Source organism: Staurois parvus, unplaced genomic scaffold (genome assembly GCF_062004578.1).
Source record: "Staurois parvus isolate SC_StPar_1 unplaced genomic scaffold, SC_StPar_1.0 ptg000444l, whole genome shotgun sequence".
In the NCBI taxonomy this organism is placed as follows: Eukaryota; Metazoa; Chordata; class Amphibia; order Anura; family Ranidae; genus Staurois; species Staurois parvus.
The window spans coordinates 49,594-76,014 of NW_028318240.1; the positions used below are offsets into that span (position 1 = coordinate 49,594).

The 26,421-nt window shown below is 44.1% G+C and overlaps 1 protein-coding gene across 1 annotated transcript in view; it reads left to right on the forward strand.

Moving 5' to 3' along the window:
* The window catches only part of LOC149453931 (complement C3-like), a gene marked incomplete at its 5' end in the record, with an annotated part of 75,801 nt that extends 49,588 nt beyond the window's left edge, over positions 1-26,213 (forward strand). Inside the window, 8 exons of the mRNA XM_089688004.1 lie at positions 1,856-1,943; positions 4,029-4,118; positions 6,144-6,249; positions 7,249-7,338; positions 10,515-10,598; positions 17,999-18,082; positions 20,916-21,051; positions 26,004-26,213. Of these exons, the coding sequence (XP_089544130.1) occupies positions 1,856-1,943; positions 4,029-4,118; positions 6,144-6,249; positions 7,249-7,338; positions 10,515-10,598; positions 17,999-18,082; positions 20,916-21,051; positions 26,004-26,145 (820 nt within the window). The remainder of the gene's footprint in view (positions 1-1,855; positions 1,944-4,028; positions 4,119-6,143; positions 6,250-7,248; positions 7,339-10,514; positions 10,599-17,998; positions 18,083-20,915; positions 21,052-26,003) is intronic.
* Positions 26,214-26,421: the final 208 nt, after the last annotated feature.

Sequence of the window (26,421 nt, forward strand, 5' to 3'; positions counted from 1 at the left end):
GCCAATATTGTACATGCAATTTAGTTCTTTCAATATTCACGGCAAACGCCCCCATCCATTCATGTCTCCAACCTTTATTGTGCTCAGAAATCACTTTGAAAAACACCCCCTAGCATCTCTAGGCGCAGCCAGATGATTCATGTAGCATTTACTTCCTGGAATCAATCTACCCTTAGCTCAGGCATATGGGCAGGAGGGTTTGCTTACCTGATAAAGCCCCTCCTCTCCTCCAGATGAAAATAAAATAAAAGTGCCCATGAAGAATCATGGAATGTATAACATCAATTTGGCCTAGGCCAGGAAGCAACTAAAGAAAAAAAAGGTTAAAACGAGAAAGTATGATATTCATTCCAATGTGTTTACTAATGCTAGCAGCATAAGGAATAAGAATTGTTTTTTTAATTGATAGAGTTTAGTTCTGCTTTAAAACACTCCCAGATTTCCTTAGTGTTCTTTGCAGAGAAAAGTTGGTCCCATTTAGTATCATAAAGTGAAGAGTGGAACTTATTAAAGCTATCCTTTTGAAATTGAATGTACTAGTCATACCAACACGTCTCTCTTTGCTGTCATTATTGGCATACATAATTACTTTGTGATCACTGTTGCCTAAGTTGTCCCTAATTCGCAAATTTGCAATAAGCTGTGTATTGAAGGGGCATTTTTTACAATGCTTGGATTTGCTTAGCTGAGAAAACCCCTCTTCCCCTCCAGATGAAAGAAAAAAAATGGCCACAAAGAAACCTGGGATGTTATAATATAATATAGCGTATCAAGAGGGTTCAAGTAATTTTCTTTCCTTCAACCCATAATTGCATTATCTATGGGCTGCATAAAGCTTTAAAAAGAACATTAAAGAGGACCTGAACTGTGAAAGCTGTGCCCAAAAAAAGAGCAAGCAGAGGACAAAGATCTGACTATTGACTGTGGTCTTCCTATAGCAGATCATTCCCCATTACCAAATTGCCATGGCTGGCTCTGGGCTGTTATCGTGTGGTGGCTGCTATCTTGATGGAGACAGGGAAATGCTTCCTTAATGACTAGTAATTTGTAAAATAGTGGGAGAAATATTCAAGAAGCAGGGAGAGATGTAGAAAGCACGTATTCACAAAGTAAATGAAAAAAGAAGCAGGGAGATCCTTTCACTGCAGGTCCTCAGGTACAGATTTTTCTCCAGCAAGCAGAACAGTAGAGACATCACACTGAAGATATACAGCTATGAACCTGTAGGCATAGGAGTGCCTAGGCATACTTGCATACCAGGATGTAGGTGACAACACTGCTGTGTGATTTCACTGCAGAATGAAGGATCAACAGGTAAGAAACCTAAGAATGCCAGCAAAGTAAAGCACTGCTCCACGTTGACCATATGATACCCTATTCAAGAGTTCTTACAAAAGGTGTCTGCCTAGCTTATCACCTAAGTAACTGCAATGAAAGGTAGGGATGGTCACACACTGAAGAAAGGATTTTCCGAAAATCCAAAAATGATTATTGAAGCAAAAGGCACATTAAAACCATCACAGCACCAGGACCTGAAGGAGATGTGTTGACAAATTCCATGCTAGAATGCGCGTTAATATTGACTAAGAGCATTCCAGCGTGATATATGTCAACACATTTCCTTCAGATCCTGATGCTGTAATGGTTTTATTGTGGATTTTGTTTCAATAAAGATTTTTGGAATTCTCTTACTTCATTGTGTGGCCATCCTTCCCTTTCCCTGCAGGTAATAAAGCTAAGTTATGGGAGGGACTCTGCTGTACAATGCTAGTGATATGTAACTTTTTATTATATCCTTAGTTACACATTAATTAGCAAAGCAGATACATACACTCAAGTCGTCGTTTCTTTGCAGATACCTGAAGTCCCAGGACTCTGGCATGTCCATTATGCAAATATCAATGATGACTGGCTTTGCTGCAGATACTAATGACTTGACTAAGGTAAGCTCTCAGACCAAAAAGCCACTTTTACATACAGTATATTGTAGGCTTTTGGTCTTTTTGTTGTACTGATATGCAGTAATTAGAGGTGAGTAGAGCAGATCTGAGAGGAGAACTCTTGTGTCATCTATCTTTACAAACCTGTGGTGCAGTAATAGGGCTCACAGTGAACACTACAGTGACTGGTCAAGATGGTGGGGGACGCCCTATACTTCACCTCTTGATCCTAAATCAAGGAATGTCTTACACCTACATGTGAATCTGCAGCTGTCATTCTCATACCTTCCAACTTTCTGGAACATCTTTTAGAACAAATTTAGGCAAAGGGCATGAAAAATTAATATGCACAGAATGATTGGCAAAACCAGTCATTTTCCATTATACTTGCTTTTCAAAATAGCAATAATAAATAGCACTTTTGCCTGGCAGAGCTTGGATTGCTGGTTCAAGTCCCAACCATGGCACTACGTGCATGGAGTTTGCATGTTCTCCTTGTACTTGCATGGGTTTCCTATGGTTTTCTTCCGTACTCCAAAGATATAATTGTAGGTTAATTGGTATCTGTCTGAATTGGCCCTAGTATGTGTATGTATGAGTCAAGGACTTTAGATTGTAAGCTCCTGGAGGCCAGGGACCAATGTGAATATACAGTATATGTCTAGCACTGTGTAAATTGTTGGCGCTAAATAAATATCTGTATTAATAAATATACAGCATATACTGTAGCTATACCATCTGTTGTCAGAAATGGCAACCAAAAAGGGAAGTCATAGTATTGGCCAAGTAAGAAACATGGAAAACAGGAAAAAAAAGTAGAAAGGATGGACATGTCTAAAGCCGACCATAGATGGCATAGATTCAGTGAGATTCGAAACCATCTATGGGCAGGCTGATTGTACCCGAGTCGATTTTTATACAACCTGTGTACAACTGACCTGTCTAATTTTTCTTGAAAATTATTCCCAGCTGCTATAGCCATTGACTGTGCTGATACAGGAATCAAATGATTTTTCTTTCCTGCAACCCATGGTTGTAGGAAAGGAAATTGCATCGTCTTAGGCCGGCTTAAAGGGAAACTTGGCTTACCCTGAACCCATGCCACTTTTTTTGTTAAAGTGTATCTACATGAGTTCTCTTCATTTTAAAGAGATTTTCTTTCATATCCTGTTTCCCAGGGACATGATTCAAATTTCCTCTATAGAACTCAACTAAAAAGAAAACCTGTTGGTACTTTATGTCCTACAAAACTAAAAAAAAGGTTACTAATTGTGGATATTGGGCTTTTTACACATGCCCAGAGAACTTCATGGAAGTACAAGGCTGTACGCAGTATGCTCTGTCCTTCTACCCCCCACCCCCTGCTTCACCCCCTTCCCAGCTTCTGATAGTAATTCCTGGCTGTCAGAATGACAGCTGAGTGCTGTAAATACACTGAGATACTGAAACAGCATTCATAAACACTTTTCAGATGCTTAGAGAGATGCAAAGTAACATTGTTACTTTTATATTTATCCTGTTTCATTTATCAAATAGAGGAGCTTCAATCTATATGCAATGTCAGTTAAAACACCCTGAAAAGTAAAAAAAAAAAAGAAGAAAAGTGGAAATAAAACTTGTTTCAATGTAACCCCTTCGTTTGCCATATCCATCCCTTATCTTCTTTCCCTTCTCCTATTGATTGTTTCCTGCTGATTTTCTAAAATTATTTTTCTTACCAATAATTTTAATTTTTTTGTAGTTTTCATTCATTTTGTTTATTAATTATTGTGTAAAAAATAGTACACAATTAAAACAAAAGGCCTGTATTTCTTTTTAAATAACTTTGCAATATCAGAATCATACGTTTATGTGTAATTTTGAACAGTACAAATTGTCAAATAAAATGTATACTTTTTACCTACAGTAAAACAATTTTTTCAAAATGAACACTGATAAAAATAGAAAAATATCAGATTTTTATTTTGTTTGTATTTGTTTGTATTTAGCTGTGTTACATACGTTCAGCTTTACATTTGTGTATTTTTACCTATTGAGTGTCATAGTACTATTATTTATCAACTCTTTAACTTTTCCAATTTCTCGCAGCTTAAAAGTGGAGTGGATAGATACATCTCGAATTTTGAGATCAACAAGGGAGCCTTTAACAAGAGTACACTTGTCCTCTACATTGACAGGGTAAGAGTCTATTTATGAGAACATACCCTAAAATAGGCCATTGTAGCAAATATGGATTTCATTCTGATGGTTGGCATCTATTTAGGAAAGTTGATTTATTGGAGTTCTAAAACCCTATTTGAATGCCATAACCATTGCACGTGTGGGAAATGGTTCTTCTTCATCCCTACTCTGACATCAGAAATATTATTTTTCCCTTGACATGACAACCCAAACAATTTCACAACTGTGTGAAATGTGTTGAGGGGTCCTTCCTTTTCACACAGAATAATATGACTAATAGAATAGAATAGAATAGAGAGTTTGAATACCTGTCAATGCAAGGGAACCATGCTAATGTTAGGACACCTGCATACGGGGAAGTATACAGGATTGCATTTCATGTTTTGCTGTATATGTGCTGTAGATAGTGTCTTTTAATGTGTATTGTGACAGTGGAAAAGGTGAGGTGATTGATGGACACTAGGGGGTTTATTTACTAAAGCTGGAGAGTCCAAAATCAGACTCCCTTCTGCATAGAAACCAATCAGCTTCCAGGTTTCATTGCCAAAGCTTCATTGAACAAGCTGAGGTTAGAAGCTGATTGGTTTCTATGCAGAAGGGAGTCTGATTTTGGACTCTCCAGCTTTAGTAAATAAACCCCCATGTGTCGCCTCTCTTGTGGTCGTATGTAGGAAAGTAAGGTGGAATGTGGACCGGGTTTTGCGGGCCACCTTGGCAAGGTTAGCTCCGACCTGGATTGTGTTCCACTGGTGACTACCAGCAGGTGGCATAAATAAAGCAGGACTGGAGCAAGAAGTTGCTTTAGCCTGGGACTCAGGGAAGCTAATACCTGAGGGAGCTGTATGTGAACATTGCTCTGTGTGAGAAAAGGTTTGAGAAAAACATTTTTTGTTGTTGATGATTGGGTGAAGCCTTCACCTTTGAGGTAGGAACCTGTACCGTTTAGTTAGTGTCTGTATGACAAGGATTTACTTTCTAGTTTGCTTTGTTTGTTTCTCTGAAACATTTTAGATAAAACTGACTTCAAGCTAGAATTGAAGTCTGCCATTGGACTGCCTTTTTCCCAGGGAACGTGATCCCCACTTGAACTCCCACATATGGTGGAGGATGCGGGCAACTTCCTGATCAAGTGGGAAGATGCAGGACGTGATAAGAGCTTTGCTGCAGGCCACTGCAACCCTGCAGGAAACAAATTGCCAGTTTGCAGAGATTCCGCATCAGATGGCGGAGATGTAGCGGAAGGCCACATCAAGAGACAAATTGGCAGTTTGTGAAAACCCAATAGGCAGTCCAGCAACAGGTCTTTCTTAAAATTTGTAGTCTTTTGTAGTGTGACTTGTAGTCAGTTTTATTTAAAAGGTTGCATAAAAACAAACAAAAGAAAACAAAAGTTAGTATGATCTTAAACTAGTTCTAAAAGGCAACACTTTTTTTTACCTTAACCCCTTCACGCCGGCGGCCCTTTAAGGGTTTCAGAAGCCGGGAGGCGGGGCAGGTTTTAGGGTTATGTGACCGCCGTGATTCGCCATCACGGCGGTCACATGATCGGGAAAGGTCCCAATCAAAAGAGGAGATCGGGACCTTTCCGTGAGTACCGGACATGTGTGGTGGGAGTGCGCAGGGCGCGCTCTAAGCACATATGTTTTTCTTAATTGCACACAAATGTGCGGCTGCTCGGCATCTAGGCCCAGACGCCGGGAGGCTGCACATTTGTGTGCGGCTGGCGTGAAGAGGTTAATACATAAATTGCGTTAAGCTCTGGGGAAAATTAATGCAACTGCATTTCCAAAGTGCACGGTTTGCCTTTAGTAAATCCACACCTTTAACTCCTAAATTTTTCTTGTTTAGAAATACAAAGCCTTCCTTAACTCTACTAATTATTCCTCATCTTCTGTCTGATAAAACATAAGCAGGATAACGCTAAAAACATGACAGTGGCCCTGCTATATCAAAAACTAAAAAAAAAAAGTTTAGTTTGATATACACTTTAACATTGACCTTTTTATTTTGTTGTACACTTAGATATCTCACACTGAGGATGACTGTCTGAGGTTTAATCTTCACCAGTACTTCAAAGTGGGTCTCATCCAACCTGCATCTGTCACTGTGTATGACTATTACTCACCAGGTAGGAGCTTTATCAAATCTCACTACTGCTGTGCCTTGCTTTAGTTTTCTTTGGAAAAAAAAAAAATTATATAAAATATAGTATATATATATATATATATATATATATATATATATATATATATATATATACACACACACATACACACACAGTATATATACTATGTTGCCAAAAGTATTGGGCAATATCCACATATGCATATTGCCCAATACGATCCATAAAGACATGGATGAGTGAGTTTGGGGTTGAAGAACTTGGCCTGCACAGAGTCCTGACCTCAACCCGATAGAACACCTTTGGGATGAATTACAGTGGAAACTGTAAGCCAGGCCTCCTCCCCCGACATCAGTGCCTGACCTCACAAATGCACCTCTGGAAGAATGGTCAAACCTTCCCATAGACACCCTCCTAAACCTTGTGGACAGCCTTCCCAGAAGAGTTGAAGCTGTTATAGCTGCAAAGGGCGGGGCCAACTCAATATTGAACCCTACGAACCAAGGCTGGTAAGCCATTAAAGTTCATGTGCGTGTAAAGGCAGGTGTCCCAATAACTTTGGCAATATAGTGTATATATACACACATACATACAGTATATATATTTTCTTTTATTGTTTCAAAACAGTACAACATTTTTAGTTTTATTATTTGTTTTAATTATTTTACAAATCAAATAGAAAAATATGACACATAATATATGTAAGTACAATGGTTTAAACCCTGAGCACCAAAAGGGTTAGCAATCTCTAAAGGTGCGTGCTAAGTTTTGAAAAATACCAATAAAAGAAATACATAAATTGCCACTGGTGATAACCTTACAAAAATGCCGGTGGTTGTCCTCTTGATTCTCGAATTGCAGTACTTTGTAAGTCACCAGTGTGGAACAAATAGCCATTTGTGGAGTTGTAACTGACTTCCATTTGACATGACTTTTGATTAGACAGTCCTGGCTTCTGATTGGATGAACAGTGATCTACTAATTGTTTTTCCTATTTCCGAACAGAAAACCGTTGTACCAAATTCTACCATGTGGACGAGAAGAGCAAACTTCTGGGCAAGATCTGTCAAGGAGAAGTGTGCCGCTGTGCTGAAGGTAAAGATTGTAGGATGTTTACCTGTCAGCCATGTGTGGTTGGGGTCCCAGTGTTGAGTTCTGTGCTTATCATTGGGTTAGGCTGAAGGGAAAAAACATTTATAGCCTAATTAAATTAATTTGCCATTACAAAAATGCTCATGCTTACAAAAAACATTATGGGCTGGTTCCACACCATTGCATCATTTATAGGCTGGTCCCCCTCAACTGCATAATTTATGAGCTGGTTCCCTTCAACTGTATCATAATGGGGTTTAGTAGTCTAAAGCAGCCATTCACAACCAGTTTTCAGTTGAACCCTAGGGTTCCTTTAGAAGTTGCTTGGGGTTCTTTGACCTGTGACCTCACCTTTTTCTACTAAGTGTAGCACTACCCCCTTGAGAGCCACTGGCTTTGATTGCGTTCCCCTAATCTCTGTATGGCCAGGCAACACGCACTTTCCACATTTTTTCACACAGAATCAGTAAAACAGTCCTTGAGCTTGTTCTTTTAATTGAGGGTTGACAACTTGGATGGGGTCTAGGCGTATATGTGATGCCCACGTAACTGGAAAGTGGAAGACAACTTAGCAAAACACTGTACATTGTACAAAAATGTGGAGCAAAAAGGTAGCAACTTTTTATTTAAGGAGTACTGATGTTCCCATTGGTGTACCTCCTCCGACCCCAGATGAATCCTTACACTTTCCGGCTTTACTAAAGGTACTCCTGGGAAAGGGATGCCAAGATCTGCAATTAAGTAGTCCTCAATGAGAACTAGTTGGGTCTTGCACCTCACTGCCCTCAGGGGGTGTAGAGGTACTCACACTGTCCTGTCCTGTTAGTTTGATGGTGTTAGGGATCCGGGTATGACCAGAAATGTGTGGACTGACACAGGGAACTAGCAGGCTTCAGGAACACAGGCGTAGTCAGGCTGGAGAGGTGGAATGGTCAGGCAGGCCGTAAGGTACTGTCAGGCACCACCCGGCGGGGTCTCTAGTGACTCACAGAACAGGATTCTCCAGGGCGCGGAGTCTAAGCCCCAGTCTGCCTTTTCACCAGAGCCCCTGATGGTGGGGATGGACTTGGCGCAGGACTGAGACCAGGTCGCGGCCCCTGAGTGCACCCAACTGTGGTAGAGGGGTCCGCCGAGGGTATGTACCGGGGGAAAGCCTGATGTGAAGGGGCTGGCAGGTTTGGACAGTAGTGACTGGATCAGTGCGGGATGGCTGGATCGTCTGGGTAGCGTCAGGCGTAGTCAGGCAGGCCAGGTCAGCAACGTGCGGGCAGCGAGGTACCGGAGGAGCAGGCAGAGAATAGTCAGGGTCACAAGCTGGGTTCAGTAACTCACGGGCAGCATGGTACAGAGGATCAGGCAGAAGGATGGTCAGGCAAGCCAGGGGTTAAACAGGAGACGGTCAGCAGGGTCAGGAACAATGCAGAGTCGGCAACAAATCAGATAGGCAGAGGAACAGGAACACAGGATACAAGGTACAGGGGCTCATGGGAAACATACACCAAGGCCCTGATCACAGGCCTGGTCATTCCTTAAATACACCTCCTGCAATCAGCTTCAGCTGATAACTGACTGCAGGAGTGAGCTTCTGGTTGCTGAGAGCACCCGCTGGTCAGCCCTGGTACTGCAGCCCACACGGCAGGTGAGTCCCACCACCAGTGGTGAATCCATTCCTGACAGATGGGTTACAGCTGCTTTCAGGCCTTACGCTGGGCTGGGTCCCTCCCTGCCGAGACTCCCTAGGAGACTTGTGGCACAGTGGAGATCCTTCCATCCCGCACCAGCTTGTAGGTAGGCTTCCCTCCCTGGGGCCCCCTCCCAGGCTCCACACTCCAGCACCTTCTCTCAGTCCATCTCCCACCCAACTTCAATAACTCCCACTGCCACAATTAAGGGTTGCTCTTAGCCACCATGTCCAGACTCCTGCCTGGGGATTGGCCAAGTTTCCCTAAACATGTAAATCTAGGGCTCCTCCCCTCTTCTTCCCCTCTTTTAGAAAGTTCCTCAAGTTTCCATAAGGGTGGGAGGGCTCCAGAAGCCCTGACCTGTAGAGCCTCCCAGATTGTTCTGAGGTAAACTTTCTACCTCAATCCTAGGCTTCTAACAAGCCTTTGACTCACAGAAATCCTTTTTAGCTAGACGAGAGGATGCTACATCAGGTTAGAGTTTTATAGCTTTGTCAAGACCAACAAAAGTTTTGACTGGATGGTGAAACCACAGAATAAGGAGGTCAACCCTGTGCTGTCTCCTCCTATCAACCAGTTCATTGTGAAGTGTACAATGCAGTAAAACTTCCTCTCCCATTTTGAATCCTGCTGTGCAGAGAACTACGAGAGGCTTATGTAAAGATAGGCTGGGGACATTAGAAGGCTGATATAGTATTTAAAAATATATAGATTTTATAAAACAATAAATAGCTTGGCTAAACTTATTTAATGTGTCTTAGTAATTGCACTTTTGTTGAGAAAAAACCTTCTCCTCTGGGTGCAGGGATTTTAACAAACTTTGTTTCAGATTCCAACCTTTTGTTATTCTGAAGAAACATTGTTTGTTTTTCTGTGTCCATGTGCAAAGTGAATGTAAATGGGACTTTATAATTATCAATCTGCTGCTGCATTTGCAGGGCCCTAATATGGAAAAGTGGCAGGGTCTGCAACCCTTTAGACATGATTTCCCTTTTGGGAGTATCTCACCAAAAATGAAATATTTGTTGCAAAGGATGCCCAAAATCTGACTTGTATCAAAGTCCAGACTTCTGGGAAAATCCATAAGCCAATCACACAGGGAGGAAATGACATTTTCAGGGGGTGTTCTGTACACCATCTGTGTTCAGAACCTCTCCAGGTTGCCATATTGCATTGTTACAAAGAATTACAATGCTGCAGATCGAAAAGAAAAAGGTAATTTTTGTTAACATTCAATTACAATATGACTTGTGTGCAATTGTATAGTCTTTATTATATTTTTTTATTTGCTATTTTCTTTTCTCATGAAAGTGGAGTTATCCATTAACTTTAAGTTTTGCATTTTTTTTTGGTTAAAATATATTTTGGAAGCTCAGCTGTGACCTATGTTACATTCCTAGGTCCTATCCGTACGATTCTGTACCACTGTTTCCATTGTGCTTTGCATACGTCTTTAAAAAGCTAACAGACTAATATCACTTACCTATTATTTTGCAGAAAACTGCTTGCTGCAACAACAGTTAGAGGAGGTGGATGCAAACATACGATTTAGTAAGGCGTGTGAAGTCGGTGTGGACTATGGTAACTCACTGTTATATTATTTCATTTATTGGATTATTTATTAATTTCAGGTACTTCTATAGCGCCATCAATTTACGCAGCGCTTTACATATACCGTATTTTTCGCTCCATAAGACGCACCTGACCATAAGACGCACCTAGGTTTTAGAGGCAGAAAACAGGAAAAAAAAATTCTGAACTAATGGACTGCAGACATAGTACAGGAGATGACCAGAGACTGCGGTCAGCACAGGGATGACCAGAGACTGCGGACAACACAGGGATGACCAGAGACTGGGGACAGCACAGGGATGACCAGAGACTGGGGACAGCACAGGGATGACCAGAGACTGGGGACAGCACAGGGATGACCAGAGACTGGGGACAGCACAGGGATGACCAGAGACTGGGGACAGCACAGGGATGACCAGAGACTGCAGACATAGTACAGGAGATGACCAGAGACTGCGGACAGCACAGAGATGACCAGAGACTGCGGACAGTACAGGAGATGACCAGAGACTGTGGACAGTACAGGGATGACCAGAGACTGCGGACAGTACAGGAGATGACCAGAGACTGTGGACATCACAGGGATGACCAGAGACTGCGGACAGTACAGGAGATGACCAGAGACTGTGGACAGTACAGGGATGACCAGAGACTGCGGACAGTACAGGAGATGACCAGAGACTGCGGACAGTACAGGAGATGACCAGAGACTGTGGACAGTACAGGGATGACCAGAGACTGCGGACAGCACAGGGATGACCAGAGACTGTGGACAGTACAGGAGATGACTGCTGACCTTTGGGGAGGGGGGGCGAGTGGGTACCTGAATTTGACAGGTACCCGCTCTTACTTCCACGGAGTTGTTCTTTGATCTTACCTGTTCCTCTATCCAGCCGCGCGCTGTCTTCCCGGCTTCTGTAGTGTAGGCGCTCGGCATGACAGCCGGGTGCCCAGTGCGCATGAGCGAGAAGCACTTGCGCACCGAGCGGCCGGCCCGGTATTCTGACACGGCGGCGGTGGAAATACCGGACCGGCCGCTCCATATTCGCTCCATAAGACGCACTGACATTTTCCCCCCTTTTTTGGGGGGAAAAATGTGCGTCTTATGGAGCGAAAAATACGGTATATTGTACATTCACATCAGTCCCTAGCCCTCAAGGGGTGTACAATCAAAGGTCCCTAACTTACATTCATACATACATATACTAGGGCCAATTTAGACAGGAGCCAATTAACCTACCAGCGTGTCTTTGGAGTGTGGGAGGAAACCGGAGTACTTGGAAGAACCCCACGCAAGCACAGGGAGAACATGCAAACTCCAGGCAGGTGGTGCCGTGGCTGGAATTTGAACCGATTACCCTAGTAATGCCAGGCGGAAGTGCTAACCATTTAGCCTCTATGCTGCCCACCATTTAGCCTCTGTCCTGTTCATTTAGCCACTGTACTGAATGCAAATATTCAAGTTGGCCATACACCATACAAATTTTCATTTTGCTAACATTTTATAGGGTTTTTTAACCTGATAGTACGACAGTACCCAAATATGCGGCCTCTCGGCCCAAGAGCATGCACCTTGACATCCAATCACAGCAGTCACATGACCCTAAACCCCCACCCTACCTCCCGGCGTCACAAACCCCTGAAAGGGCCAGGAGGCGCCAGCATCATGGGGTTAATGGTTAGCGGGGTCAAATCCATGTTCATTTTCACCCATAGTGATAAACAAATACAGAGGAAATTTTAAATTTTAAATGTGGTTTTCTTTAGGGAAAAATCCTACCTATTGCAAAGTACATGTTCTAGGCACAAAAGAAACCTGACTTTCCAGTGAAATAGCAGGTCTGGATGAAATTTTAAGGGCATCTGAAGAGAACTGTAATTCCTTCCTAAAACAGAAGGTATTCACATGTCTCATTCCATCCCATATCTCAAAAATAAGAGAATTATTTCGTATTTCAGGACAGAACCATGCAATTCATTGCTTTTCATCCCACCAGCTAGATGGACATCCAGAATGCTGGTGTATAGTGCAAATGAGACCTAATATTATAGAGCCATTTATTGCAAACTGCATACAGCTGTTGCAGGCTTTGTGGCCATCAACAGCACAGGCTTTGTGGCCATCAACAGTGCAGGCTTTGTGGCCATCAACAGTGCAGGCTTTGTGGCCATCAACAGCGCAGGTTTTGTGGCCATCAACAGCGCAGGTTTTGTGGCCATCAACAGCGCAGGCTTTGTGGCCATCAACATGGCTTCTGTGAAACAGGACAGGGGACCAAATGGGACAGTATAACCATCTCACCATAACCTGTATGGGATTTTGAATGAAATTAGTTGACTCATGATGGCATAAAATAATGCTTTAATGCAGGGGTGTCCAAACTCTTGACTCTACTGGGCCACATTGGAAGTAGAGGAATTGTCTTGGGCCAAACTAACAATAAGGATAGCTGATGAGCAGAAAAAGTTGGGCAAATAATTGGCTTTCAGCTATGTGCTGTGTGTTGTTCAGGCTGTGTGTGTACAGTGGTGGAAGACAACTGGGCACAGTGTCAGTAGGGGGGGGATGCTACTGAAAATCTGGGGGGGGGGGCACGGTCCTCCCCAGCACCCCCCTAGATCCTACTATGGGGTACTAGCAAGAGTGCCGCCAGTGCTATTGAAAACACGGCATTCCTCCAGCCATGCCCAGGCCCTGCTTGTCTGTGCCTGCCACCACCCGTACTCACCATAACCTGTAAGAGGTTTTGAATGAAATTAGTTGACTCATGATGGCATAAAAGAATGCTCTAATGCAGGGGTGTCCAAACTTTTGGCTTTTAGCTATGTGCTATGTGTTTAGGCTGTGTGTGTACAGTGCTGACAGATGGTTGGGCACAGTGTCAGGGGTAGAGGGGGGCAAGGGGGATCCTTCCCCAGCACCCCCCTAGATCCAACTATGCGGCACTTACTTGGCTGGCACCAGCTAGCGGGAGTGCCTGCATGCACCGTCAGTGCTATGAAAACACAGCATTCCTCCAGACATGCCCAGGCCCTGCTTGTCTGTGCCTGCCACCACCACAGGTGTTATGCCAAACACAGCATCCTTCCAGATGTGCTCTGGCTGGATTCATAGCTGCATATTTACAATTTTGTGTTGAGCCACATGCATAGCCTTCTTGGGCCACATGCAGCCCATGGGTCGTGGGCTGCACAGTCCTACTCTACTGTGATTTTTTTTTTTCAGAATTTCTGTATGAACGTCCAAATGAAATTTTACTGGTGTATGGCCAGCTCAACATTGTGGACCGATTGTAAAGTGTTACTGTCATATCAGAGTACTTCTCGGTGCTTTAGAGGGTGTACATAGGGCTCACCAGAACATGAAGATAAATCTCCCCAATGGGAGTACAAACAGTGAACATCTCTGATACGTTATATATTTTTCTGAGTCTAAAAAGTTAAGAGCCAGTTTGATCTGACTTTTAGAGGAGAAGGAGGTACCTTCTGGTTTTGGCTTGTAGTAGCAGTTAGTCGCATTCAGTTAAACTTGTTCTGCAATGTTGAATAATTATTATTATTATACAGGATTTATATAGCGCCAACAGTTTGCTCAGCTTCAGGGGTGGAATGACCATTTGGAAACTCGGGCACTGCCCGAGGGCCCAGGGTCAGTAGGGGACCCCATGAGATGCCCCTGGTACCTTTTTCATAGGCTTTTTTGAGTTTGGGCAAGGACACAGGGGCCCCATGATCCCCTATTGCCTGGGGGCCCCATGAGTTGTCAGTCCGCCCCTGCTCAGCGCTTTACAATATAACAGGAGACAATACAGCAACAATACAGTTCAATAAAAGAGGGATTTGAGGGCCCTGATCCTTGGAGCTTACAATCTAGGAGGGAGGGGCTAGTGGTATAAAAAGGTAGTAACTGTGGGGGATGGACTGGTTGGAAGAGTAGAAGATTCCAGTATTAGCTGAGGGCAGGATAGGCTTCCCTGAAGAGATAGGTTTTCAGAGATCGCCTAAAAGTAGGCGATAGTCTGATAAATTGGGGTAGAGAGTTCCAGAGGATGGGGGAAGCTCTGGAGAAGTCCTGGAGATGAGCATGGGAGGAGGAGACAAGGGAGCTAGAGAGTAGGAGGTCGTGTGAGGAGCGGAGAGGACGGTTTGGGTGATATTTAGAGACAAGATCGGTGATGTAATTTGGGGCAGTTATAAATGGCTTTATACGTTATTGTTAGTGTTTTGAATTTTATCTGTTGGGCAATGGGAAGCCAGTGGAGGGATTGGCAGAGAGGGATGGAGGACACTGAGTGGAGGCCAGTGGAGGGATTGGCAGAGAGGGATGGAGGACACTGAGTGGAGGCCAGTGGGGGGATTGGCAGAGAGGGGTGGAGGACACTGAGTGGAGGCCAGTGGAGGGATTGGCAGAGAGGGGTGGCAGATACAGAATGGTTAGTAAGGTGTATGAGTCTGGCAGCAGCATTCATGATAGACTGAAGAGGGGATAGCCTGTGATGAGGTCAGCCAATGAGGAGGGAGTTGCAATAGTCAAGGCGAGAGATAACCAGGGAGTGAATAAGTTGCTTAGTGGTTTCCGAGGTTAGGAACGGGCGTACCTTGGAGATGTTTCGGAGGTGAAGTCTACAAGATTTGGACAGTGATTGGATTTGGGGGTGAAAGGACAGGTGGGAGTCTAGGATTACACCTAGTACCCTGTCATGAGGGGAGGGACTGATGATTGTGTTATTGATCTTGATGGAGAAGTCGGGGGAGGGGGCACGGGCTGGAGGGAATAGTATGAGCTCAGTTTTGGAAAGATTGAGTTTGAAGAAGTGGCGTGATATCCATGCCGATATGTCACTTAGTAGGTTAGTAATGCGAGAGGAGACTGAAGGGGTGAGGCGAGGAGTATAAAGATAGATTTGTGTGTCATCAGCATAGAGATGGTACTTAAAGCCGTGGGAGTTTATCAAGTGACCAAGGAAGGAGGTGTAGATGGAGAAGAGAAGGGGTCCAAGGACAGAACCTTGAGGGACCCCTACAGAAAGAGGGAGTGAAGAGGAGGAGGCAGCGTTGTAGGTAACACTGAAGGAGCGCTGCGATAGGTAGGGGGAGAACCAGGAGAGAGTACAGTCTAAGGCCAAGAGAGTGGAGTTTTTTTGAGGAGGTGGGGATGGTCAACCATATCAAAAGCCATAGAGAGGTCAAGTAGTAAGAGTACGGAGTAGTGGCCATTGGTTTTAGCTGTTTGTAGATCATTAGTGAGTTTTAGTAGGGCAGTTTCAGTGGAGTGTAGTGAGCGAAAGCCAGACTGTAAAGGGTCGAGAAGGTTGTTGTCAGTGAGGTTGGAGCTCAGGCGATTGTAGACTAAGCGTTCTAGGAGTTTAGAGGTAAATGGCAGCAGGGAGATGGGTCTTAAGTTGTTCAGGTTGGTGGGGTCCAGGGAGGGCTTTTTAAGTATGGGAGTGATGTGCGCATAATTACAGAACAAGTCCAACTGATTGTGATTAACCACTAATAGCTATACCATGTCCTGGATAAATGGGAACCTTCACAGACAAGCTGGTTTTGGCTTGTGTAATTTGACGACTTTCCATATCATGGATGGGTACATTTGTGCCCGGTTTGCCAAAGTGTGCATGAACTTTTTGTAGAAAACAACCGAGTAATAGGGTTGAGGGTCTGCTTAAACCCCAGAGACTGAACTTCATAATTTTCCCTTGATCCTCAAGCCCTTGCTAATGGTAGCCAATGTTAATTACACTGAATTGACAGGGATCAGGCATTGCATGTTATTCTGAACTGCTAATTTTCATATTGGTAAATATTTGGTGAAAGTTCAGTGAAAACTTTGGTTAATAGACCCCCTAGATTTGACTTTGTGTGCCACTGAACTTGGTTTCCACTGAGTAAAATATATACATTTTAATTTTCACTAAAAAGTTTTGTAATGAATCTCTGCATGATAAAATTTAGAATGTGTGCAAAGCCGGAGTGTGGTTGAATTTTCCTGATCACATGCCGATGGCCATGTTGGAGCTGACCTCAGAGCCCTGTTGTACATGTTCAGGAGAAAGCCCGCATTTGGAGTCAGTGGTAAAGCTGATCCGCCATGTTATTGTCCATGTTCTCCAAAGGTGGCATAAAGCAGGTGGTACCTCATTAACTATATGTAAGGGGGCAGTCATTTTATCTTATTGTGGGGTATGGAAATTTGGACCAGGAGGACTATGGGGTGAAAAATGAAGGTCTACCCATTGTGCACTTTCTGGCCAGTCGTGAAGGTTCAACAGGGATTATCAACTGCCCTCTTAGCAGATGTTGGCCAGTGGTCAATAAATTTGCCCATCATGGATCCAACTGCACAATGACATTAAGGGACATTAATAGTTAAATGATCTGTACTAATAAAAAGTAGCGGCAGCTGGGTATTATACAGCAGAGCGTGACCCCCTAGACTTGACTTTGTGTGCCACTGAACTTTACTTGGTTTCCACTGTATGCCTGAGTAAAACATATACATTTTAATTTTCACTAAAAGAACAATGTCCCTAGAAGTTTTGTAATGAATCTCTGCATGATAAAATTTAGAATGTGTGCAAAGCCGGAGTGTAGTTGAATTTTCCTGATCACATGCCGATGGCCATGTTGGAGCTGACCTCAGAGCCCTGTTGTACATGTTCAGGAGAAAGCCCGCATTTGGAGTCAGTGGTAAAGCTGAACCGCCATGTTATTGTCCATGTTCTCCAAAGGTGGCATAAAGCAGGTGGTACCTCATTAACTATATGTAAGGGGCAGCGGTGGACTGACTATTTGAAAACTCAGGCACTGTCAGTTGGGGGCCTCATGAGATGCCTCTGGTACCTTTTTCATAGGCTTTTTTTGAGTTTGGGCAAGGACACAGGGACCCCATGATCCCCTATTGCCCGGGGGCCCCATGAGTTGTCAGTCCACCCCTGGTAAGGGGGCAGTCATTTTATCTTATTGTGGGGTATGGAAATTTGGACCAGGAGGACTATGGGGTGAAAAATGAAGGTCTACCCATTGTGCATTTTCTGGCCAGTCGTGAAGGTCCAACAGGGATTATCAATTGCCCTCTTAGCAGATGTTTGCCAGTGGTCAATAAATTTGCCCATCATGGATCCAACTGCACAATGACGTCAAGGGACATTAATAGTTATATGATCTGTACTAACAAATACAGTAGTAGCGGCAGCTGGGAATTTTACAGCAGAGCCTGGTGAATTCAATAGGTTGCTGAATTCCATCAATAGGAACCTCAACACCAGCATCCTGGCCAGATGATAATTCAAGTATTACCAGCAGGATGAAAGGGCATGTCCATGGGACAGTTATATAACTTCAGTAACAAATAATTCAAAATGTGGTATGAGATACTTTAAAAGGCTCTTTTTTTGTGTTCACAGTATACAAGACAACACTCAGCAACATCAAGGAGGAAAACAACTACTATACCTATGTGATGACCATTACACTTGTCATTAAACCAGGTAACCAATGGAGGAGTACAGGAGCCACATGTCGATGTGCATTGATGGACACAAGGACTGTTTTTAAGGAAAAATGAAAGTAAATGTAAACTCTAAGGCCCCTTCCACATGGGCACTGTCGGGCAACCAAAGCAGGAGGTTGAGGCACGAATTAAACTCATCTCAACCACCTCTCAAAACCAGGCAATGGGCACTGGACAGCCCCATACACACAGGGCTTTTTTTCAGTGGGAACACGGGAGCGAGGAAGTTTCAGTACCTGCAGCACTGAATGTATGTAATGGCAAAGGGTGCTGGAAGGTCTATTGATCCTGACTTTTGGAGGATTTATCGTCACTGGTGGGGATCTATTTTAGCACGCTGGTCTATTGTTGCTGGTGGGGGATCTATTGTGGCTGGAGGTGTCAATTGTTGTTGGAAGGGATCTTTGGCCGAGGGAGGAGTCTACTTTTACTGGCTGTGAGATCTATTGTCACTGGAAGGGGATGGAGAATCTATTGTTGCCGGAGGTGTCAATTATTGCTGGAAGGGATCCCCTGCTAAGGGAGGAGTCTATATTTACTGGCTACTGGAGAGTCTGTAGATGCTGGCTGTTGGGAGAACTGTTGTTGCTACTGGGGGCCTATTATTGCTGAAGTAGTTTTTTGTTGCGGGGATCTAATTTTGTTGCTGGAATCTTTTGCTGCTGGAGGTGTCAATTGTTGATGGAAGGGATCCCCTGCTATAGGAGGAGTCTATAGTTACTGGCTGCTGGAGAGTCTATAGATGCTGGCTGTTGGGAGAAGTATTGTTTCTGCTGGGGTCTTATTATTGTTGGGGTGTTTTTTTGTTGTGGGATCTATTTTTGCTGGGGGAATCTTTTGCTGCTAGAGGTGTCAATTGTTGATGGAAGGGATCCCCTGCTAAGGGAGGAGTCTATAGTTACTGGCTGTTGGAGAGTCTGTAGATGCTGGCTGTTGGGAGAACTGTTGTTGCTGCTGGGGGCCTAATATTGCTGAAGTAGTTTTTTGTTGTGGGGATCTATTTTTGTTGGAGGAATCTTTTGCTGCTGGAGGTGTCAATTGTTGATGGAAGGGATCCCCTGCTAAGGGAGGAGTCTATAGTTACTGGCTGTTGGAGAGTCTATAGATGCTGGCTGTTGGGAGAACTGTTGTTGCTGCTGGGGGCCTATTATTGCTGGGGTGTTTTTTTGTTGCGGGGATCTATTTTTGCTGGGGGAAACTTTTGCTGCTGGAGGTGTCAATTGTTGATGAAAGGGATCCCCTCCTATGGGAGGAGTCTATAGTTACTGGCTGCTGTAGAGTCTATACATGCTGGCTGTTGGGAGAACTGTTGTTTCTGCTGGGGTCCTATTATTGCTCAGGTGGTATTTTGTTGAGGGGATCTATTTTTGCTGGAGGAATCTATTGCTGCTGGGGATCTACTTTACTGCTTTTCTTGTTATCATTAACAAAATCCATGCAAAATATTTAGAACTCCAAATTGATACTGTATTCTCCAAAAGGAGCCGTAGCGGGAGGTGGGTAGGGGGTGGAACCAAGGGACGGTGTTTGGTGGTGGGTAGGGGGGTGGAGACCAGAAGTGACTCAGAAAGGGGTGTTCCTGCACCAGGGGCGGACTGACAACTCATGGGGCCCCCGGGCAATAGGGGATCATGGGGCCCCTGTGTCCTTGCCCAAACTCAAAAAAGCCTATGAAAAAGGTACCAGGAGCATGTCACGGGGCCTCTGCTGACCCCAGGCCCTCGGGCAGTGCCCGAGTTTCCAAATGATCAGTCCGCCCCTGTCCTGCACCTATTCTCTAAAAGAAAAATCCTGCTCATTAGAATGAAGCAAGCAGATAGGGCATGTCATGGTCAGCAGGCGACACTGCCACCGCCCCCTCTAGAGGTGAAATGGGCTGTACAACCATGGTTCATGAATCAGAAACTAGGCCTGAGGACCGGTTCATACCCTAGAAACGCAGTCCAGATGCGTTTCCGCATGCACATTTGGACGCGTTCTGGTGCATTTTTTATGTGTTTTTGATGCGTTCTGGTGCATTTTCAATGCTTTCCGGTTAATTTTTCCCCTCTTTTTTTTCTTCAATTGAAATAGGGACATATGCGTTCCAGTGCATTTTTGGTGCATTCCGGTGTGTTTTTGATGCATTTTACTACATTCCAGTACAGTTCTGTGCAGAAAAAATGCAGCCTGCTCTACTTTTTTTTTCTGCAAAAGGAACACACTCAAACTGCAAGCACTGATGTGAACTATGACATTGACAACCATATAACCTACTTTCTGTGCATTTTGGATGCAGAAAAAAAAGCAACTGAAACGCATGGAGTGTGAACTGGCCCTAACTGAATAATATTTAGTTTTAGGGCTGGTTCACACTACATGTGTTTCAGTTGCATTTTTTATGCAACCAAAATGCACCAGAATGCATAAAAAAATGCACCAGAACGCAACAAAAACGCAGCAGAACGCGTCAAACCACTCATGCGGAAACGCATTCGGAACGCATCTGGACTGCGTTTCTATGGTGTGAACCAGCCCTCAAGCCTAGTTAAATAAGTAGAACATGCTGCAAAATGCGGTAAAATGCACCGGGACGCACTGGAACGCACATGTCCCTATTTCAGTTGAAGAAAAATAGAGGGGGAAAAATGAACTGGAAAGCATCAAAAAGCACTTGAATGCGTGAAAAACGCATCGAAATCGACACTGACGTGGTAAAGCTTTTATGAGGTTTCAGTGGTCACGTTTGCTTCTACTTAAAAAAAAAATAAGTTGTGGCTGTGTACGTTTTAGGACTTTACTTTTCATTGTATGTATTTTTCTATCACCAGGAACGGATGTGGTCCAGAAAGACGATAAACGCAATTTTATCAGCCATGCAAAGTGCTTTAAAGCTCTAAATCTGGTGGTGGGCCAAGATTACGTGGTGTGGGGAGTCGCCAAAGATCTGTGGAACTTGGGCTCTGAGTAAGTGACAGGAAAGCTCTAATAAAGTGTTACTAACATCAGTCTGTATATGCAGGGAAGCATGCTTGTTATACTCACTGTGGAACCTAAGGGGTTAATCCTCCGCATTGTGTGATCCTGTCTTCTCTGATCCTCCCCTTCTTCCAGTGTCCCCCTCTTATCTCCTGATAAGACATATCATGTGGAGACACTCTTCGCATGCTCAGTTTGGTGTGTATTGCTAGAGAGTTTTTTTCTTTTTCTTGGCAGAGTGCATATGATCTGCACAGGGCCAATCAGCATTATCTAGACAGAGGTCAGGGGTTCTGCATCCTTCTAGACCAAAATGAAAACTCATCCTATAGCTTTAACCAGTGCCCTGCTGAACACTGATAGAAGTCACAAGACTGCTATATACTGCTGATGAGAAAAGGTGTTTAGCAGTTTATATTTACTAAAATAATTGTATTTACACGTTCTGTGTACTGTGGGAGACCAGATATAGTGAATGCGGGATCCGGGGAGACCAGATATAGTGAATGCAGGGTCCAAGGAGACCAGATATAGTGAATGCAGGGTCCAAGGAGACTGGATATAGTGAATGCAGGGTCCTGGGAGACCAGATATAGTGAATGCAGGGTCCAGGGAGACCAGATATAGTGAATGCAGGGTCCGGGGAGACCAGATATAGTGAATGCAGGGTCCGGGGAGACCAGATATAGTGAATGCAGGGTCCGGGGAGACCAGATATAGTGAATGCAGGGTCCGGGGAGACCAGATATAGTGAATGCAGGGTCCGGGGAGACCAGATATAGTGAATGCAGGGTCTGGGGAGACCAGATATAGTGAATGCAGGGTCTGGGGAGACCAGATATAGTGAATGCAGGGTCTGGGGAGACCAGATATAGTGAATGCAGGGTCCGGGGAGACCAGATATAGTGAATGCAGGGTCCTGGGGAGACCAGATATAGTGAATGCAGGGTCCGGGGAGACCGGATATAGTGAATGCAGGGTCCGGGGAGACCAGATATAGTGAATGCAGGGTCTGGGGAGACCAGATATAGTGAATGCAGGGTCCGGGGAGACCAGATATAGTGAATGCAGCGTCCGGGGAGACCTGATATACTGAATGCAGGGTCCGGGGAGACCAGATATAGTGAATGCAGGGTCCTGGGGTTAGTAACACTTTAAATCGCATATATAATTTATTTAAAGTGTACCTAAAACTTCTTTTTACAGCATCCCACATGGAAGAAAAATATGTTTGAAATATTTTTTAAAAATATTCTTCCCAAATATATTTGCATATATTTGAAATACTACAATTTTGCCTGTATTCAATATATTTCAAAATATATTTCAATAAATATATACAGTTGTGTTCAAAATAATAGCAGTCAGACATCACTAACCGGATCAATCACTGTTTTTGATAGAAATGATATTTCTACATGGCAAATAATTTACTAGCAGGTGTAGTAGAGTAATAGAAATCCAACAGACCCGACAGTCATGACATGCATGCTGCTGATTCTGTGTAATTGAATCACTAATTGAAAGGGGCATGTTCAAAATAATAGCAGTGTGCCCCATCATTGGTATCAGTGGGAGGAATAGTGCCCCATCATTGGTATCAGTGGGAGGAATAGTGCCCCATCATTGGTGTCAGTGGGAGGAATAGTGCCCCATCATTGGTGTCAGTGGGAGGAATAGTGCCCCATCATTGGTATCAGTGAGAGGAATAGTGCCCCATCATTGGTATCAGTGGGAGCAATGGTGCCCAATCATTGGTATCACTGGGAGGAATAGTGCCCCATCATTGGTATAAGTGGGAGGAATAGTGCCCCATCATTGGTATAAGTGGGAGGAATAGTGCCCCATCATTGGTGTCACTCGGAGGAATAGTGTCCCATCATTGGTATCAGTGGGAGGAATGGTGCCCCATCATTGGTATCAGTGGGAGGAATAGTGCCCCATCATTGGTGCCAGTGGGAGGAATAGTGCCCCATCATTGGTGTCAGCGGGAGGAATAGTGCCCCATCATTGGTATCAGTGGGAGGAATGGTGCCCCATCATTGGTGTCAGTGGGAGGAATAGTGCCCCATCACTGGTATCAGTGGGAGGAATAGTGCCCCATCATTAGTATCAGTGGGAGGAATGGTGCCCCATCATTGGTGTCAGTGGGAGGAATAGTGCCCCATCATTGGTATCAGTGGGAGGAATGGTGCCCCATCATTGGTGTCAGTGGGAGGAATAGTGCCCCATCATTTGTATCAGTGGGAGGAATAGTACCCCATCATTGGTATCAGTGGGAGGAATAGTGCCCCATCATTGGTATCACTGGGAGGAATAGTGCTCCATCATTGGTATCAGTGGGAGGAATAGTGCCCCATCATTGGTATCAGTGGGAGGAATAGTTCCCCATCATTGGTATCAGTGGGAGGAATAGTGCCCCATCACTGGTATCAGTGGGAGGAATAGTGCCCCATCATTGGTATCAGTGGGAGGAATGGTGCCCCATCATTGGTGTCAGTGGGAGGAATAGTGCCCCATCACTGGTATCAGTGGGAGGAATAGTGCCCCATCATTGGTATCAGTGGGAGGAATGGTGCCCCATCATTGGTGTCAGTGGGAGGAATAGTGCCCCATCATTGGTATCAGTGGGAGGAATGGTGCCCCATCATTGGTGTCAGTGGGAGGAATAGTGCCCCATCATTTGTATCAGTGGGAGGAATAGTACCCCATCATTGGTATCAGTGGGAGGAATAGTGCCCCATCATTGGTATCACTGGGAGGAATAGTGCCCCATCATTGGTATCAGTGGGAGGAATAGTGCCCCATCATTGGTATCAGTGGGAGGAATAGTTCCCCATCATTGGTATCAGTGGGAGGAATAGTGCCCCATCACTGGTATCAGTGGGAGGAATAGTGCCCCATCATTGGTATCAGTGGGAGGAATGGTGCTCCATCATTGGTGTCAGTGGGAGGAATAGTGCCCCATCATTGGTGTCAGTGGGTGGAATAGTGCCCCATCATTGGTGTCAGTGGGAGGAGTAGTGTCCCATCATTGGTATCAGTGGGAGGAATAGTGCCCCATCATTGGTGTCAGTGGGAGGAATAGTGCCTCATCATTGGTGTCAGTGGGAAGAATAATGTGCCATCATTGGTGTCAGTGGAAGGAATAGTGCCCCATCATTGTTGTAAGTGGGAGGAATAGTGCCTCATCATTGGTGTCAGTGGGAAGAATAGTGCCCCATCATTGGTGTCAGTGGGAGGAATAGTGCCCCATCATTGGTATCAGTGGGAGGAATAGTGCCCCATCATTGGTGTCAGTGGGAGGAATAGTGCCCCATCATTGGTGTCAGTGGGAGGAATAGTGCCCCATCATTGGTATCAGTGGGAGGAATAGTGTTCCATCATTGGTATCAGTGGGAGGAATAGTGCCTCATCATTGGTGTCAGTGGGAAGAATAATGTGCCATCATTGGTGTCAGTGGAAGGAATAGTGCCCCATCATTGGTGTCAGTGGAAAGAATAGTGCCCCATCATTGGTGTCAGTGGGAAGAATACTGCCTTGTATCAGTGGGAGGCACAGCGCCCCAAGGACCAGCAAAGGGCTGCTAGTTCGGAGACCATTGAGTTAGAGAATGGATTCTCATTAGTGATTGTTGAAAGACAAAAACCTCTTTCTTTGGGTATCCTAAAAGTCTTGTTATATTAGAAGTAAAGGAAAAACTTTGTTTCCGTTTTGGTTAAAGTAAGGGAGGGTTATAACCCCAGTCAGGTTTATTTTTTTTTTTGCCATCTAGGTCCCATTGGGGAAATTTCTCTTCACTGTCCCCATTGGAAGATTTCCACTCTATTCCTGTTCTGGGGACAACCCAAAATTTAGGAATTTCTTTTACTTTCACTTTTGGTGATAATGGTAAACAGGACATATAGAGAGGGTGAGTCCACATGAACAAAAGGCTGCAATAAAATCCTGACAGGTGCTCTGATCCCTCTCCATTCTATCCACAACTTTACAAAGTTTTGCTTTTAGTTATACTTTAACCACTTCCCGTCCGGCCCATGTATATAAAGGCCTCCCCGCTTGTGCATGCTTCCTGGGAGCGTGCAGCACCACGATCCAGTGCCCGCTGTGTACTACAGACACAGTGGAACACCGATCGCTGTACGGGAACTCTGTGTGATGTCCTGATCATGTGATCACTGATTGGCCAATCAGTGATCACATGAATAGGTGTAAGTAAGAGGTCACTTCTGACATCATTGCTTACTTTTGAAATCTGTGAATGATCACAGATGTCACATGGTACAGGGCTATTCACAACAGCCTTGTACCATGTGACAAGCTGTGACCAATCACAGCTCACACAGTATTTCTCAATGGCTGCAAGAATGCAACCAGAGAGAAGGAGAAATGATTGTTATTACAGCCTTTATGGGTGTAAAAGCAATCAGTGTAAAAAAAAAAATCTTCATCACCCCCCACAAGTAGTACAGTGTCACTATGGTGACACTGTACTGCTAGGGTGACAGTATGGTAAAAAAAAAACCAAAAACATAAATATAAAAAAAAGGTACATTTTTTGAAAAATTATAATTGTTTGTTATAATCTAATTGGGTTATTTTTTTACTAAAAAGATAACTGAATACATTTTAGCCAAGATTTATGAAGAAAGATTATTTATTTGCAAAATTTTATAAGAAAAACACTTTTTTTTTTCAACATTTTTGGACTTTTTCCTTTAAATAGAAAAAAAATATATAAATCCCAGTGGTGAATAAATACCACCAAAATACAGTTTTATCTCTCTCAAAAAAATTCATATGTGTACAGTGTTGCATGACCGCGCAGTTGTCATTCAAAGTGTGACAGCTCTGAAAGCTGAAAATTGGCCTGGACAGGAAGGGGGTGAAAGAGTCCGGACATGAAGTGGTTACGTTTAACCTCAATTGTCTCCTTTCAGGTTCTCCTACATAGTGACCAAGGACACTTGGATCGAGATGTGGCCAACTGGCAGGCAGTGTCAGGGCGCCGAGTATGAAGAACTGTGTGAAGAACTTAGCAACTTTTCGGAGACGCTGCAATTTCAAGGCTGTCCTAATTAACGCACACTTCACCAACGTTCCTTTATATCCACTGTATAAAGAGACAACAATAAAATTTTTGTTCCACAGTTTGTGTGTGGGGGAGTTTTTGTTGGTGTCATATGGTCAGATATGAGCAAACATTTCTGTAAATCATTACAGCAGAAGCCATAACCAGGACTGGTGCTTCCACTAGGCAAACTAGACGGCTGCGTAGAGTGCAGTGCCAACTAGGGGCACCTGGGAGCAGCACAGGCCGTCACTCTCTATGTGTGGGATGCCACCACATCATGAATG